This window comes from Podarcis liolepis (assembly GCF_965112155.1).
Source record: "Podarcis liolepis genome assembly, chromosome: 6".
Taxonomy (NCBI): domain Eukaryota; kingdom Metazoa; phylum Chordata; class Lepidosauria; order Squamata; family Lacertidae; genus Podarcis; species Podarcis liolepis.
The window spans coordinates 36,115,333-36,133,488 of NC_139559.1; the positions used below are offsets into that span (position 1 = coordinate 36,115,333).

The window sequence follows — 18,156 nt, forward strand, 5'->3', positions numbered from 1 at the left end:
AATTAATTAATTTTATTTAAACTATTTGTCAGCTACCATTCAGCCAAAGCTCGCTGAGCAGCTTACAGAACTGTAAGTACACAGCAAATAACAATCAAAACGAATTCACAGCAAGCAGTTAAATTATATATATTGCTGAGATATTTTTTCTTTCATAAACTTTATATACAACTTGGTTGTTAAAAAAAAGCTTCAAGGTGGTTTATAAAACAGATAAAACAAAATTACCAAGAAGAAATAGAACAATAATTCATTTTTTCCCATGAAGTTAAATAACAATAGACTAAAAACAGATAAAAACCGCAAAATCCTGGGACAACAAACAGGTTTTCAGCTGGCACTGAAAGAAAACCTGGAATGAATATTAAAATGGCACCAAGGGAACTTTCCTGGTAAGGGATTGTAAAAGTGTGGTGCCTCAGCTGAAAAGACCCAAACCCCTGACTTGTTTCAGATGGTGGAGAAATTGGGAGCAGGACTTTTGAGGCCAATCTAAAAATCATGCAGGAGTAGGGCTGTACTTTGGGAGATAAAAAAACTTGCTAGTTCTGCACATTAATTCTTCAGGATGCATAGAAGAAAAGATCTCACTCGTTCAGAGGCTGGAGGTTGCCAATCAAACAGCAGGTTTCCACTACTGGGAAAAGAGAAGGCCAGTTTCACTGAGGGGATGAAGTTTTTATTCTCTGAGCCAATTACTTTTCCCCAAAATCCAGCAATAGCCAGAGTTTGTTGTGCCCAATCCATTGGTAATTCAGAACCTCTCTTCTGTGGTGAGTGAAAGTAACTCCTCTTCCATCTACCCACACCGCCCTGCAAGAACCGGCTGTTGATATAAATCAACTGAAAAGGGCCCTGAAGCAAAGTGAAAAGAAGACTCTCCTGACAGAGAACTCTTTGTAATCCGAATAATTGTTTTTGTCTTTTTTTAAAAAAAATGTTTACAACAGAGCTACTTGCATCACAAATTATGTGATAGAACCACTATCCCAGGTTATTTGGAGGGTGATCTAACTAACTGAGGAAAGCAGCCATAGCTCTGTGAGACAAAGGGTCTGTTTTCCACAGAGAAGGTCCCAAGTTCAGTATCTGGCGTCTCAAGGCAGGGCTAGAAAGACACATCTTTGAAATGTTTCACAGCCATATCTAGTAAGTGTCAACTATACTGCGCTAGATGGACCACTGGTCTGACTCAATATAAGACAGCTTCCTATGTAATGGGAACATTTCAGGTCAAGTGAATAGTCCTTCTGCTATTCTGCAGACAGTATGGAAGGGAGTAATGATGTCATTTAGGCCGAATATGTACAACACATTTAAAGCAGTATCATGCCACTTTAAACACTCATTGCTTTCCCTAAAGAATCACGGGAACCAAAGTTTGTGAAGAGTGCTGAGGTATTGTTGAGATGCCCATTTGTCTCATAGAGCTACAACTTCCAGATTTCTCTGGAAAGAGGTGGTCCTGTAGCTAGGTGGGGCACCCACATTTCTAGGTGGGGCATTTATTGGACTGTGGAGGCACATATAGCACCAGTCAACCCTGTGCCCATATTCACTGGTGGAGGTTGTGAGCGCCAGGCCAGGGGAAGGGAGAGGCAATGACCTTCTCTCACACTCATCTATGCAGAGTGTGTTAATTCACATAATGGGCTATGTAAAGGCCAAGTTAACAGAAAATTTAGTAAGAACACCAGGATGACTGCCAAACGAACACCAGAAAATGCAATGCAAGCAAAAGTTTATGCTATAACTAAGAAACTATAAACAAGTATGGAGCATGTTTTTGTTGTTGTTTTAAAAAAGTTTTAAATCTGCAGTGCGAAAAGAATAAAACCAGGTTTAGAATCAAGCAAGAGCATACTGCAGTGCAACGTTAGGGAGAACAGTGCTTCAGAATAATATGCCTAAATTTCTTGTTGAAGTCTATAAGTCTGAGTCTTTAAATTTGTAGTACAGTATTTACTGCACAATATGCTTCCTATTGTAAACTTATAAAAATGCTTGATAAACATTTGAGAAAGCTTTTGAATGGTAAGTTCACCTTTTCAGCGATGAGAACCAATTCTCCCCTGCTCATCATAACCACAGAATAACAAACTTATTTCTTACTGCAAGCAAACAAACATGCTTCTTTTTTTGTTGGCTGTGTAGAGAACACAACTGAAACTGAAAAGCAGAGCAAAGTCCAAGGGGTGGAGTCTAACTGTGGCCCACAATACAAGATACAATACTAATAATTGACTCTTCTGTGGTTATGTTACACTAGAGACTGTTTTTTCAAGATAGGGTGATGGTGTGATAGGATGATTGTTAGAACGAAAAGTCCACCTTTAGCCAGGAAAAGTCTTGAGTGAGCAGGGTTGTTTTGGGGGTGGGGGGTTGGGGCTGGCCAAGGGTGAAGTTTGTTGCTAACCCAAGCTAGACTTCAACTTCCAACCTAGAACTTGTATTGCTGACAGCTTTCACCTAAGCAGCTAAAATGATTCTGATCATTCCCAGAAGTAATAGCTCAACCAATGGTTTGAAGGATGAGGTGACTGGGAGATATGAACCGTATTTTATATTGTATTAGAAATCTCTTTCTGCTTTCTTAGCACTTTTAATTGCTGAGGTATGTAGAGCTTCCATAAGAACTTTATGTCTGGGCTGCAGCCGATGCGGGCACGATAATTTCTGTGAAATTCCAGTGGATAATTTCAGGGAAACTGCTTTGTTCACAAAATAAGAAGCACCTTTGTGAGGCTGCTTGGGGATGCAGCCTTTCATGGGAATTGTATCCTGTGTTTTTTAAGTAGTTTCTTGGCATCATGTACAAATCCATTTGCACCAGCCAAGCTGCCAAGCCGATCAATAATGCACCAGCAGAGGCTTCCAGCCACTTCAGATAGATCCAGAATGACACAGCTCAATAAAATATAGATGGGGGTGGGTGGGTTAGTGCTTTGCACAGGTGATTAGATGGCATGTTCTTATTCATGCTGGTAGCACTTACACTGCAGAAACAGGCTTTTCTAAGTAAAATAAAAATAAATCAACAATAGACCTTAGAACCAGTCTTGGTTACTTGGTTGATGACTAAAAAATAAAATAAAGGAAACAGAGCTCTGTAAAGTGAGCCCCTTTCGGAGTTAAACTAAGGAACATTCATACAAGAGCATTAAATATTGGTTCGGAGTCTGAAACTGAGCAAATCAACCCACAAGTCATTTATCTCTAAGTAGTCTTACTAAAATCTCTGATTTATCTTTCTGAATAAGTATGGAACCTTCGTGTTGAGGGGTGAAATGCAAAATAAATAAATTGACAACAGTGCCACATTTAACCAATTAACTGAGCCGCGGTTATGTTAAAAACCTTTGGAGCTACAGAATTCTGAAATACCACCCAGTGGTTCCTTCCATCTCCTACCTATCATATATGCTGGAGTTCCATGATCTGTATTCTCCAGCAATGTAGGCCCTGTTTTGCAAGGGAGAAGGGAAGAAGAAGAGCACTTGAAATTATAATTATATACCAATTTCCTTTATTTTTTTAAAAAGCATTTTGGATATAAGAGTAAGGATCTATGGGACCCATGGGAGGGCTGTCTATAGCCTACTGTACTATTGACAAAAATGGTGGGAAAGGTCAGTCTTGTTGACTTCTATCCTGCATGTGACTCCCTTCCCTTTAGCAGCAAAAGTGTTGGTGGTCTCGGTTTTCCAGGAAGAGCAGGAGTCTCAGTTTTCTAGGACGAGCATGTCTGGCCAATGCCAATATCCATCGCAGTCAAAAATAGAGGTGGTCCACTAATCTAGAATTTCACAAGTACTGAATCCCAAATCAGTTACCTAACAATGAATTATCCTGAGGAGTTTAAAGAATGGTTGCAAAGATATGCCTGAAAACACATCGGTCCAAGAAGGTCCCCATGTGTAGCCAGTGGATAGAGCCTTAGATCTGGATGAGGCAAACTGAGTTCAAAACCCAAGTTGTGCCCTCTTGACTGCTGTACCCAGACTGTGAAAATGAAACAACTAACGAGTTACTTCAAGGGGACATTTTTGAGAGTGAATGAATTCCAAATCCTAGCAAACAGTAATGATGGGCTCTATGACTCTGTTCCCCTGGGACAGCATACATAGTTCCCCATGTTCTACCAGTCTGCCTTCAGTCTCTGCTCTTGCAATGGTGTTGTGGCTTTTGTTACTAGTTCAAAACCATGAGGGGGGAATGGCAGCTTTAATAGGGAGAAGCCAACTCCAGGTGTGAAGAGTAAAGAAGGAGCATGAAAGGAAAAAGCCTTTGGAGATGGTGTAGTGGTCAGTGTCTCAAGCTGGGACCTGGGAGAACAGGGTTCAAATGCTAACTCACCCATGAAGCTCACTAGGTGACCTTAAGCCAGTCACTGTCTCTCAGCCTAGCCTACCACACAGGGGTGTGGTGAGGACAAAAGGGAAAGGGGGAGAACCATGCATGCCACATTAAGCTCCTTGAAGGGAATGTAGAATCAATAAGTTGTTTTTGTGCTCCTTTTTGCACCAAAAACGTTCACTGAAGAACATGCAGCTCAGCCCAAGACCTCAACCATTTTGATGTGTTAGGTTGCAATCCTAACAATGTGTACTCAGAAGTAAGTCCCACTGAAGTGGGTCATGATTGCTGTGTTAGCCTTAACTATCTCTCTCTGCCCCTAAGTGGTGCCTGCACCCCATACAGATGGTTTGGTGCTGGCACAAATTCAAAACCGGGGTAAGAAATCGGAGTGCCACTTAGGCAGTACTGCTGACTACTGTACAAAGTGATTTGAAGCTGTGCAAACCTGGATTGACATGGCTTGCTTGGTGACGATGGCTGAATTACTAACTTCTTGATCCTGAAGATATTTACATTTATTTGAATGTGACTTTATTCAAAGTGAATCAAGCTGTCGGGGCCGGTTTCTCAAATGCACATCCATCAGCTGTCAAATGATAATAATAAATTCTACCCATTTGGAAAGTGTGTTGTGCTTTCATAAAGAACCCGGTAAGAGCAGGAGATTATTTCTGATTGCAGCTAAATATACAGCTGATTTTGCTTAAACTACGAAGCCAGAAGTATCCAATGTAAATCTCCCAGCAGGAACACCTAACTAGAATTAAGGCTCCAGAGCTAGGGGTGGAACTCTTAATCAATTCAACAGCAATTTCCAAACGCAAATGCACACTTTACAGAGAGACCTGCTCACTTACCGTCTACACATGAAGGAGCAGCGTGCGTCGTCCCAGCCACCTGACCTGGAAAGCAGGAACATTTCACTGTTTGTGAGCGCTCCTCAATTTTGTTCTTATTGCAGCACCTGTGAGCAGCGATGACTTCGCATGTGCCAGGCTCTATGTGCACTGCAAGGAAGAAAGGCACAGCAAATTACAAAGGGATGTGGTAGTCAAAGGGGATTGTGTGTTTGTGTTACAGCAGCAGCAAATGGGCCATACAATGCTGAACATATGGTGATACATTCTAGAGGAATGATCAGGCCACAGAGTACAAAATGCCAAGCTGGACCCGTCCTGTCTATTCAAAGATGCTACTGTATACAAGATCCAAGGAAAAGGTTGTCATTTCTCAGCAACAAGTTAGAAGCAGTACAGAAATCTAATCGCACCGTTCACAGATTGCCACTGGACAGCTGGAGCTCTGTTGACTCTGAAAGAACAGCTGGCACTTGCAATAATAATAATCAAAAAATCCAGGCAAGGTAAAATGTACTCAAGGGAGATAACTTGTTAGGATGTGTATAAAATTTTTAATTCTAAAGGTGGAACCCATGCCCATTAAAAGACCTCTCTGCAAAAGGTTTTGATGGGAAAGAACTCATTTGTATGATGCCCTTGACATAATTTCTAGATTGTATCTAGCTGCATGTATCTAATGTGTTACAAACCACAAAAATGTACACACCCATTCCAGATGGGTCACATCTTGTAGATTAGAAGTGGGGAACCACGTATATTTGAAACACCACTGAAAAAGCATGCAAACACCCTCCTCCACCCCTGCGCTGCCCTTCTTTGTGGCCCTTTGGCGACATTTTAGGGCAACTTCTATGTTTAGCATGATGTGCGTGTGTAGCTGCACACATATCAGATGTGCCTAAAATGGTTGCTGCCTACAGTGACTAGACATAGTGGCTATGTTATGCCTCTACTGTCAAGCAGCATGTTTCTGAATGCCAGAGAATCACAACTGTGGAAGAGTGCTGTTGCACTTGGATCCTGTTTTGGGCATCCGGATGACCACTGTGAGAAGAGGATGCTTGTCTAGGTGGGCCGTTGGCCTCATCCAGCAGGCTCTTCTTATGTTCTAATGACTTCTCGATGTTGGAGTCCAACTAGTTAAGGAAGCCTGGCTGGATGAGAGGAACTAGCGCACACCATTCACTCACCAACAAAGCTATCCCATTCTTGTCATACATGCATAGAATCATAGAATCATAGAATCATAGAATCATAGAATCATAGAGTTGGAAGAGACCACAAGGGCCATCGAGTCCAACCCCCTGCCAAGCAGGAAACACCATCAGAGCACTCCTGACATATGGTTGTCAAGCCTCTGCTTAAAGACCTCCAAAGTAGGAGACTCCACCACACTCCTGGGCAGCAAATTCCACTGTTGAACAGCTCTTACTGTCAGGAAGTTCTTCCTAATGTTTAGGTGGAATCTTCTTTCTTGTAGTTTGGCTCCATTGCTCCGTGTCCACTTCTCTGGAGCAGCAGAAAACAACCTTTCTCCCTCCTCTATGTGACATCCTTTTATATATTTGAACATGGCTATCATATCACCCCTTAACCTCCTCTTCTCCAGGCTAAACATGCCCAGCTCCCTGTTCCTTTCATTCCAAAATCCATTTTAAGACAACAGTTTATAAGACCAACCTACGTATCAGAAAACTGTGTTCACACTTTCAGGTTCTCCAAAACCTTTCAACAGGCTCAGTCAGGGAAAGCCAACACTGTGCCTTTCATATGCTGTCGGACTACAGTTCACATCTTCCCTGGCTATTGTGTCATGCTGGCTAGGCCTGCTGGGAGTTGTAATCCAACAACAGCTGGAAAGTCACCACACTTAACACTCCTAGGTTAGATGGTAAAATAGGCAAGCAAAGGAAAGGAAAAACCTGGCAGGTAGTGAAGCCATGGATACAGAGTGGACTATGGCAGCAGACATTCAAGGAAAGCTTTGTGAGATGCTGATCAGGTTGTACCTAAGTTGCTGGGCAGCTGGCAGGGCAGGGTAGCACTGCAGAAACAGTCTCCCAGTAGCAACATCACTGCCTCTTACCAGGAGCAATGGCAAGATGGGAATGCTAGATTGGCTCTGCTAGTGCACCCACCAGTGGAATGTGGAAGGATGTAGAAGACATTCAAATGAGTCTCCCATAGGTTCCATGTATGTTGCACTTAGGCCTGCTGGGTAGTAGCTACTGGCAGAGCAAGGTGGTGCTGAGGGTTGTGGCATCACTTAGCAGGAAGGGTAGGGCAGGACAACAGCCAGGTTGGGCAATGCAGATGCACTAGTGTGTCCATGCCACCCTGAACTCAGTGCCACCCTGTCCTTCCGCCCCTCCATCCTGGTAAGTGGCATTGATCCCTCTGCTAGGAGGCTGTTGCAAGGTGCTGCTCTGCCCTTCCAGCCACTTCTGCTCATGGTAAGAAGGGAAAGCAATGGCTGAAACCTTATATTCAGGAATAGAAAATCCAGCTGTTACCCAGGCATGTCTCCAACCTTAGGCAAAAGACACAGGCTCTTTGGTAGGTAGAAAACAAGACGAAAGAGACGTCAGGCCATTTCTGTGTTAACAGAGCTGGAGGTAAAATTTAGGCAGTGTGCAAGTTTTTTTTTAAAAAAAAGATTAATGGAAACTAAATCAAGTAGTTTGACCTAGCAGCTTCAGGAAATGCTCCATTGTTTAAAAATCCTTTTTTGAGATGGATGACTAAAACAGGATCCTGTATTATATCTAGCAGTGTATTTATTTTCCTTATAATGCATCACATCAGTGGTTCATAGATGTCATGCATGTTGACCCAAGACCCTCGGCTCAGGTCAATATGTCATTTCTGGCAGGTACCAAGAGTGCTCTGAAGCTCATGATTTTGCAAAGAGGGGGTTTTGCCCTGCCGGACTTAAAATTGTACTACGAGGCAGCAGCTTTCTGCTGGCTGAAAGAATGGATGCTCCTCGAGAACACTGATATCTTGGATCTGGAAGGTTTTAACAATGCTTTTGGTTGGCATGCATATCTTTGGTATGATAAAGTAAACAGCGCTTTTAAAAATCACATTGTTAGGAAAGCATTGATTAATGTTTGGATAAGATATAAAGATCTATTGGAAAATAAAACCCCTAGATGGGTGTCACCAGTGGAGGCCAAAGCAGTGAAGAGACTCAATACGGAGGCCGGATGGCCGAAGTATTGGGAAATCTTAGAACAGGATGGAGACAAGTTCAGACTACAAAGTCAGGAGAAATTGAAGCATAAAGTTGGAAACTGGTTTCAATATCGTCAAATAATGGAATTTTTTAAACAGGACAGGAAAATTGGTTTCCAGGTGGAAAAATCAAAATTAGAAACTGAACTGTTAGAACCCAATACTAAGATTTTATCTAGAATGTATAACTTGCTGTTGAAATGGAACACACAGGATGAAACAGTAAAATCTGCTATGATTAAGTGGGCTCAGGATGTTGGACATAACATCATGTCAGCTGACTGGGAATGGTTATGGAACACCGGTATTAAATTTACGGCATGTAATGCCTTAAAGGAAAACATTATGAAAATGGTATACAGGTGGTACATGACCCCAGTCAAGCTGGCAAAAATCTACCATTTGCCTGATAATAAATGTTGGAAGTGTAAAGAGACTGAAGGTACCTTTTATCACCTTTGGTGGACTTGCCCGAAGATTAAGGCCTTCTGGGAAATGATCTATAATGAAATGAAAAAGGTACTTAAATGTACCTTTCCCAAAAAGCCAGAGGCCTTTCTTCTGGGCATTGTCGGCCAATTGGTGACAAAGAAGGATAGAACTTTTTTTATTTATGCTACAACAGCGGCAAGAATACTCATCGCAAAGTATTGGAAGACACAAGATTTACCCACTCTGGAAGAATGGCAGATGAAAGTGATGGACTATATGACATTGGCCGAGATGACAGGCAGAATCCGTGACCAACGAAAAGAGACGGTGGAAGAAGATTGGAGAAAATTTAAAAGTTATCTGAAGGACTATTATAAACTTAATGAATGTTAAAAATGTCGTGGTTTTTAGAAACAAGGGGGTACAGGGATATATGGTTAGAAGATAGAAAAGGACTAAGTTGACAGAGATTTGAAAGCAATAATTGGGAGTTGCTAGTTGAAGTATGGACATTGGGATGCAGAGAGGGGGGGTATGGGGAAGTCCAAGAAAAGAGGTTTATAAGAAAATATGTACGAAACTATGCGTGTTTGTTTGTCATTTTCATTGTTTGTTTGTCTTTTTAAAACGTTGCAAAACCAATAAAAATTTTATAAAAAAAAAAAAAAATGAAGCTCATGATTTTGCACTTTGCCCTACTAAATTTTTGCTGTGCAGTTCATGAATCATCCAATACATTATGTATACTTTCCCAATTCTCAGCTGAATTGACTGTTCTCTCCATCTAATTGCCATTTCATTGACACATTCTTCCTTTTCTCACTAAAGTTGTCAACAAACATACCAAACAAAACAGTCTTGAGACTGACTTTGGAAATTCAACTGGGAACCCTTTCTTCAGCTCAAAGATTTGCCTTTTATTACCATCAGAGAGTCTTTCATTTGAGCAGTTGCTTTTCTATCTCACAATACAGATATCATTCAAGGGCTATCTGTTCCCATTTAAGTAGTAATTTCTCTCACAATATGGTATCCAACATTTTGTAAAGGTGCAAATACGTTGGATTTAACTGTATTTCACTTGCCTCAGAAGGAGAGATTGCTTAGATGTAACTGCTTTTGAGTAGTCGTTTGCATAAAAGGAGCAGCTATCTTTTTGGAATTTGTGGCCATATCTGAAAATTCAAAAAATCGATGCACAAAATGGCTGCTGTTGGGGCCTGGCTAGTCACAAATGACAAGTAACTTGCCCAAGAGACAAAGTGCAAGGCAGAGCTTAGGGCATGAGCCTTTGCACATAAAACCACTCATTTGATCCTACAGTGGTGGGATCTTTAAAAAACAGATACATTGGGCTCATCCATATTGCTGTTTAACATGAACAGTAAGCTTTCTGTACCTCCACTGATTCTCTGTTGTCCATATGATGTTCTCTTCCAAATTACTGCCTTCCCAACTCTTCCCCCTCCCTCAGTCTAGACTTTCTTATACTTGGGATACTCTGAAAGTGAGAGAGTATGAGAAAATCTAGATTGAGGGAAGGGGAAGTGTGGGTTGGCTGTGTTTTGGAAGACAACATCATATGGACAACAGAGAATTAACAAATGTACAGGAAGATTACTATCCACATTAAAGAACAGGATCAGTGAGCTCAATATTACATCCCCTTTGACATTTTCTTCCAATGTTCAAACATTATGTAAATGAACTAAGCAAACAAAGAATGAGTGATTCAAATCAGTTCCTTAGCTGTCCAAAGACTATTGTTCACATGAGAAAGAAAGGGGGGGGGATAGTTAAGGGAGAGGTTGAACAGAGCAGCCCATAGCTCAACTCCAATCCTCCAACTATTATTTGAGAATTAGAGATGGAGAAATATGTCAATTTCCCAGTTTCCCAATCTTAAATTAAGTTCTTCAAATTTCCACAGCAATTTGGATTCTTTTTTTAAAAAAAATCACCCTCTTGAAAATTCATCTGCATTTTAGCACTCCTTTCTTCTAATGAACACTTTTTTATATGTAGTTTTAACTATTATACACATTTTTGCACAGAATAATGCACGCACGCACGCACGCACACAATTCAATCCACATTTTCCCCTAAAAGTGCAAACAAAATCAAAACTGTTTCTCATGCCTAGTCTAAATTGATGACAATTCTTTTCAGTCAGCTTCATGGTGCAATGATCAGTTGCAATTCCCTCCATAGTTTCACCACTCTTCGCAACACCACACCACAAAACCCTCAAATGACAAGACATACCATTTTGAAAAACCATGCCTTTTAGTGACTTCCATACAATTTCATATAATTCCCTGGTGCACCCATTCAGTTAGAGCCTTTCCCAACGTTCATAATTAAACAAATCCAAGGGGTCATTGCTTATTCAAATTACACACTACAACTCATTAACCACAGAGAAAGGAGTATGGGGTTGGTTACTCTGTAACATGGTGCTTTGCTGTCTATACTTCCACTAAAGCCCATTTTCTTTTGCATACTCAAGCTTTCATTAAAACTGAATTATGACGCTATTTAAAAGAGTGAGTCAAATTTATGGTCAGGAATGTTATTACTAAATACTTCCAGGATAGGTAATTGTGTAATTATGATGGGCAGAAATGAAAGTGATGGTTCATTAGTAGAAAACGTCCATGAAATAATAATAAATAAAGCTAAATGGAAATGGTAGTAATGCAGAGCCTTCATTGGCTCTCAGCCAAGGGCTTCCCTGGGCTTGCACATTTCAAACACTGGCTGACACTTGTAATGGGATATTCTTTAACCCTTGCAAGCTAATGGGGCTGACATGGAGCCCGACAGCTTCCTGAAATACTTGTAGGACTCCTTAAACAAACCAGAGACACTTTATGTTAGGGATGGAGAACCTGTGGCCCTCCAGATGTTGCTGGATTCCAAGCCCCATTCACCATGGCCAGTGTTGAGGGATGAAAGAAGGTAATGAGGTCAATGCAGTGCACTGTGCCATCCTCTCTGCTGCCTAGCCCCTTTCCCTTCTAGGAAGCTGCATCAATGCCGGTGATGGGAGGTTAGGTAAGCACTGGTATTGTAGACCACAACCAAGCCTATCAATCTAACAATTTAAAAATACATAGGAAGCTGCATTACACTGAGTCAGACAACTGGTCTATCTAGCTCAGTATTGTCAACACTGGTGGGCAGTGGCCTCCAGAGTCTGAGACAGGGGCCATTTCCAGTGCTACCTAGAGTTGTCATAGATTAAACCTGGGGCCTTCTGTTTGCAAGTTGTGTTTGCAGAGAAGGCCCCTGTTTGTCCTCAAAATCAAGGAGTTCTGGGCCTTCTCCAAATCATTTTGTTTACTATACCAGTTGGATGCTTCCTTGTAAGGCACTCTGTGTATGCTGCTGCTTATCAGCCTTATATAATCTAATAAGTAGCATGTTGGGGTGCAAGGTGCAATACTGCAGGAGGGACTTTCAGTAAACTCTCAAACTTCTGAAGTGTTACACCCCCTCCTCAAGAACACAGTCCTAAGCGGTTAAAAGAAGGAGATTGCAAATGCCATCAAAGCAATCTTGTCCGAAGTTGTTAATGAAGGAGATTCTGTGCCATTGTGCAATAGGTACAAAGGAAATACCTTTTATAGACTTGGTAGCCCCATTCTGTATTAAAGCTAAAGCCAGACAATTGTTCAGCCTCTCATCAGCAATGATTACGTGCACCTTCCAACCTCTTTTCTTCCTGCACTCTCTGCTGCCCACTGGCTGATCAGTGAAGAAGATAAATGCATCCAATTTCCCCACCTCATTCCCCTGCAGACTTTGGGGGAAAGCTCTTCAGAGGCTCCTTTGGAATATTTGGGGCCATTGTTCAGATGACGGACAAGTTTGGCTGAAAAGTTCTGTTCATTCTCTCAAACTACCTCTATTTTCTGAGTCACTTTGTACTTTTTGGAAATGTCCTTCCTGCTAGTTAATTTTAACTTTTACATCTTTGATTCTCCTTTTCCACAGCATTCTTCAGGAAGTACATCAGTGGGTCATATTACCGGTACAACCTAGTTTGAGGTTAAAAGAAGTAAGCCCATTTGCCTAGTCCAACATTTATCTAACCCTTGTGTCTAATGTGCCTTCCCCAAGTTCATGAGTTTTAGCTAGAGGGCTGCCAGCCAATCTGCTTTTGAGACAATGCAGTCTGTTGCTTTCATTAATTAATTGACTAGAATATAATTTACAAGCTATTTTTAGCACTTCCATCGCTGTGCATGGCACTTTACAAAGTAGCATAAGCAATAGGCGAGTCCTTGCCTAGAAGAGCTTGCAATCTCAATTTAGTAAATTGAGGGAAGATGAAGGCAACTAAAGGAGATGAAGGAAGATCCTAAGGATAACAAGAGATTGATAAAGATATTTCAAAATGAGCCTTTATATCACCATTGGATATTGAGAGCTTGGACCCAAGAATCCTAGGCCTTAAGCAAATACCTACTTCACAGGTAAGGATTGCAAAGCCAGAAAATAAGTGCGCAGCGAATGGCTGTCTATTCTGCATGCTTCACTCACTCACTGGCTGGGATGCTTTTCTTCCTCCTGCTACTCAAACACACAGATGGCTGCATATTCCCAGTTAGGTAGCTATCATGGCTCTATGACAGCTACTAAGATCTGCATGCACACTCTTAAAGCAAAGTCTATCTAACACCCTTTAAACATGGTGAAGAGTTCCCACCGTGGATGGAGCTTCTCTGTCTATCTTGGAAGCTATTTTGCTTTCACAGGGTTCAAAATTCCCTTTCCTGTCCTTGTTATTTTTCAACTACAGCCTCTCTTCTCCATCATACAGTTAACTGTTATTCAGAAATAATAAAAAAATGCAATCCATGCAAATAGCTAATCAGACAGAGCCTTGACTCATGGGGTTCTTCCTCTCCAATTACGGTTTTATGCTAGCATAAAAAACTTAAACCTATGCAAGATGGTGAATCCAGTTTGTCATAATGTCTCCTGCCTTCTACTGCTGTGTATATCATATTCCACATTGTTCTGGAAGGATCCCCACATCCTAAGTAACAGCTGTGGGGAGGGGGGAGCAAAAATGGGGTGTTCCAACTTACATGAGTATAAAAATAATAATAACAATTGAGAAAAAACAAACAAACCCTGGATACAACCCATTATGACTCAGTATTGCTGCCAAGTTATTGGTTCTGTCCAGATCTTATCAGCAATGATTTTGAGGGGCAGATAAATCCAGGTTTGTAATTAACTAACAATTTATTTTAAGAATTTGCTCATTCTTCAAGCAAAATTGTCATTTTAAAAACTTTTCATAATACCCACTTAAAAGGCATTTCATGAGCAATTAAGCTGTGCTTTTGACAAGCATTTAAAAATGAACGTTAAGAATGCTTTGAAATTAACAAGATCAAGTGAATACTCTAAAGTGCAGTGCGATCTTTTATTAAAGATTAGAGACAAAAAAAAGAGAGTTGTGCATTTGTTCTGTTTTGCCCTACAAGAAGGTTTAACTACTCATGCCATTTCAAGAAACCTAGCAAGCTGCTTTTAAAGTGGTCAATTATTTAAGCATTTAATGAAAGGAGCGGCTTTTAGGAATACTTAGCACGTTAGAAATTAGGAGCATAGGGCTGTATTCAATTAATTTGCAGTGCTAGCAGGAGCTGGTGCAATAATGCCCACGAGCACAACAGGATACCCTCTCCTCCCCACCCCAAATCTGCTTTGGAGGGTGGAGCATGTAAAGAAAGGGGCAGGCTAGAAGAGACTGCTTACACCCTTTATTACACAACTGACTGGCAAGGTAGGACAGCTGAGTCTCCACTATCTGGTAATCCCTGCCACTAAACCCCTGTGAACCCCTACAACCCTTCTCAGGGAAACAGAGGCACTTTGGCTCCAGTGGATCCAATTTGCCTCTTCTCCGTTGCTGGAACACCCTGATTCTGGGCCTTCATAGGCTACCATTGGTAGATAATCTGGCTGCGGTAGATTGATGGCCACAGAGCTTTCTGCAAGCATAGTGGGTGCTACTGAATGGATGTGTGTCCCCCACTGAAGCAGAGCAGCTGTCTGCTATTGGGCTCCTCCACCCCACTCTTACCACCTCCAGCTGGTAGATACAGTGGTTAGGATTACTCTGCAATACCCCAGATGCTTTTTGTGTGTGTGCTTTCTGATGCTGTTCATCATTTCCAAATACCGTACCTGCTTCAACTAAGATCATAAGAGATCTACTAGGGTGGCACTCAACTAAGTTTGACCCACTGAAATTAATCTAACTTAGTCTTTGTCAGGAGTGAGTCACCAATAAATAACATGAAGTAAGTTAACTCTTTATTAGAATAAACCGGATCTGCTCAGGAGTGCCAGATCTAACGAGAAAGTTTTCTTCAATTGGTCTTGCCCCTATGAGCCAGTTCTACAGACTGAAGGTCCCTGCCTTCTCACAGGTACCTAAGTCTCCTCCTCTCCCAGGTCTTTCCCAAGCAACCTGAGACTCCACCAGCATGTCTGCCTTTGCTCCTTCTGTTTCATACCTCTTTTGGTCCCGGGAGACCAGGGGGAATGGAAGCTTGCCACAACAGGATGGGGAGACACTTTGGCTTCTTCACCAGCCTGACTCATCTCTGCCTCTTGGCCTTCCTCCTCTCTTGCTTCAGCTTCAGATTCTGGACTTCCCTCTGCCCCAGACTCTCCCTGCTCATTAAACCCTGCTACCTCTTCAGCTTCTGACTCCTTCCCCTCCCTGGCTTCTCCCTCTGACCACTCATCATTGTCCCACCACCATTCTTCTTTCCTTAGAGGTTCCCCAGCTGGTGCCTTCTAACATTCCTCTGTGTCCAGCCAGTCCATGACAGTCATGCTCATTAATTTCAGTGGGTGGTATCCAACTTATTAAATGTATGTGAGGAATGACTCACATTCACACAGCAGGACTTCCCCCTCCTCTCCCTGAGTGTACTATCCCAAAATCTGCTCCAGGGTATTGGGGCAAAACTCAGAATTGATTGAGAGGGCCTGCAGGGTAGGATACTGGAGGAAAATCCCATTGCTCAGCGGAAGTCATTCTCGCAAAGTGCTACTTTGATCGCAACCCTACTCTGAGTAAAACCTTGTTTAATGCCACCCTGTTTAGGTGAACATGACCACTAAGAGGTGGGTGCCATTCCTGGTCATGTGAGCACAAAAGATTCATAAAACATCCCCTGCTTTTGAGATTGCAGCACTGTGCAGTCACTCTTTAATGCAGATTACATTAGCTTGTCTAGGAAAAGGCGTTTTGATGATGTGGAAACTCTTCCAGTCAGCCTACATGCCTCTATAATCTGCAGTTTGACAGCTGCTCAATTTAAATAAGCATCTGGGATTAGACTATTTGATGCCTTTCCTCTTCCAGCGTGCTAATTATTTACTAATACAGCAGCAAGGAGCATTTGATGTTGGAGGTGGTGCCTTAGTAGCTTCTGCTGTCACCATGAATTTAAGTCACCAAGGATGTAGGTATTCAGGACTCCCCCACGTCAGAATGTGGAATCACAGATCTGATTGCACCTTCATATTAAAAGTTCCATATATATATATATGCTATTTATTTTAAACATCTCTAACCTATGTTAAGAGTTAACACTGTAGTCTGAGAGGTAGCTTACAGCATTCATTTAAAACAAAAACATCATTAAAAATCAACATTAAAACCTAGCAAAACACAGCCATAAGACTCACATAAAATATAATAACTTCAACCCAGCTGCAGGAACAACAGCACAATTCAGTTAATAAAAGCCTGATTTTGTGATTTACGTTATGATTATTATTAATTTTTTTCTACTGATTTTTTTGCTTTTGTTTGATTACAGTAGGTATGTGGGGTTATTGTAATGTATTGTTCTTTTATAGTTTAGTTTATGTTATGCTTATACTCTCTTAAAATGTTGCAAGTCAGTTAGAAATTCCTTATGTTAGTACTTGGCTGATACACTGAATAAATAACAACAGATGCCACAAAATGCAGAGATTAAAATAATAGTTTTCACCTGGTATATAAATGGCAAGAGTGGAAACAGATGATAAGTTAAGGAGAAGGTGTTCCACAATGGGAAATTTGACTTTCCTCTTTAAAAAATGGTTCCAGGGAACTATTCTAGAAAATTTGCATCTTCACAAATATCACTGAAAGCATTGTTTTGCCCAGAACATGTCACTTCTAAATGTAGTGTACAGTATAAACAAGGCAGTAGGAAGCTATTTTAAAATCATATATACCAACTCCTGTAAGTTTTCCATTTTCAATAGGAGGAAAATGAAAAATCCAATTTAAAGCACCGCATGTGCAAATAGCCTAATTCATTACCTAACAATTCAAAATGCAGTTTTGAAATGTGACCCTAACTGAAAGCACGCCTCGTGAATGGAGGGGTGTTCACTGAAGATCACCATGTTGTAACCACCTTGATGCATTCTGTTAATTCTGGTGCTGTTTCAGACCTTTCTGTGAAAGGGCATCTTACATTTTAGTCACAGCTTGATAATCCACCAGGTGACTTTTTTCAGCGACAATAGGATAATTGCAGGATGGGATGGGGCAGGGGGAGGCAGGGTAGAGAATAGCCTTGTTCTGGCGGAGAGAGCTGTTTAATGTGTCTTATAGCTCAGTTGGCTAGTGGATGGTTTTGATAATGCCAAGGTTGCAGGTTCAGCTGCATATCCCTGCATTGCAGGGGGCTGGACTAGATGATTCTCCAACTCTAGGATTCTATGAAATGAGGCAAGATTGAATGTACTGCCCTCGGCTGTACTTGAGGGACGAGTCCAACAGATTCCACATGAAAAACGCTTATATCCCTGTGGAGATGGCAGTACTGAATCGGTGGCGCATGCCCTTCTGGCTTGCACTCTTTATAAAAACTTGAGGAATGAGATTATCACGCCTCTTTTATTGTCCATTCCGGGTCGCCCAACCACCACCACAGAGTCCTTTATCTTGGCAGATCAAGATGAGCAGGTGACAGCAAAGGCTGCAAGGTTTTTAGCTGGGGCAGAATAAGATCCACTATTTGACTATTGATTCAAAACCTTAAAACGTATTTTACATAATTGACTTTTTATTTCTATTCTTTGTATATTGTATTGTTGTTTTATTGCTATGACCTATGGCTGACGCAAATGAAAATTCATTCATTCAGTCAGTCAGTCAGTCAGTCAAAAGTGTTGATGTTTTTATATAAAAAACACCCCAAGACAAAAATCTCCCAATAATATTTGT

General features: G+C 41.3%; 1 protein-coding gene across 2 annotated transcripts in view; it reads right to left on the reverse strand.

Moving 5' to 3' along the window:
* Positions 1–18,156, reverse strand: part of TAFA3 (TAFA chemokine like family member 3) — a 101,638-nt gene that overhangs the window by 13,290 nt on the left and 70,192 nt on the right. For both annotated transcript variants that reach the window (XM_083509129.1, XM_083509130.1), the window contains exon 4: positions 5,217–5,366. In XM_083509129.1, coding sequence (XP_083365255.1) covers positions 5,217–5,366 — 150 coding nt within the window. The remainder of the gene's footprint in view (positions 1–5,216; positions 5,367–18,156) is intronic.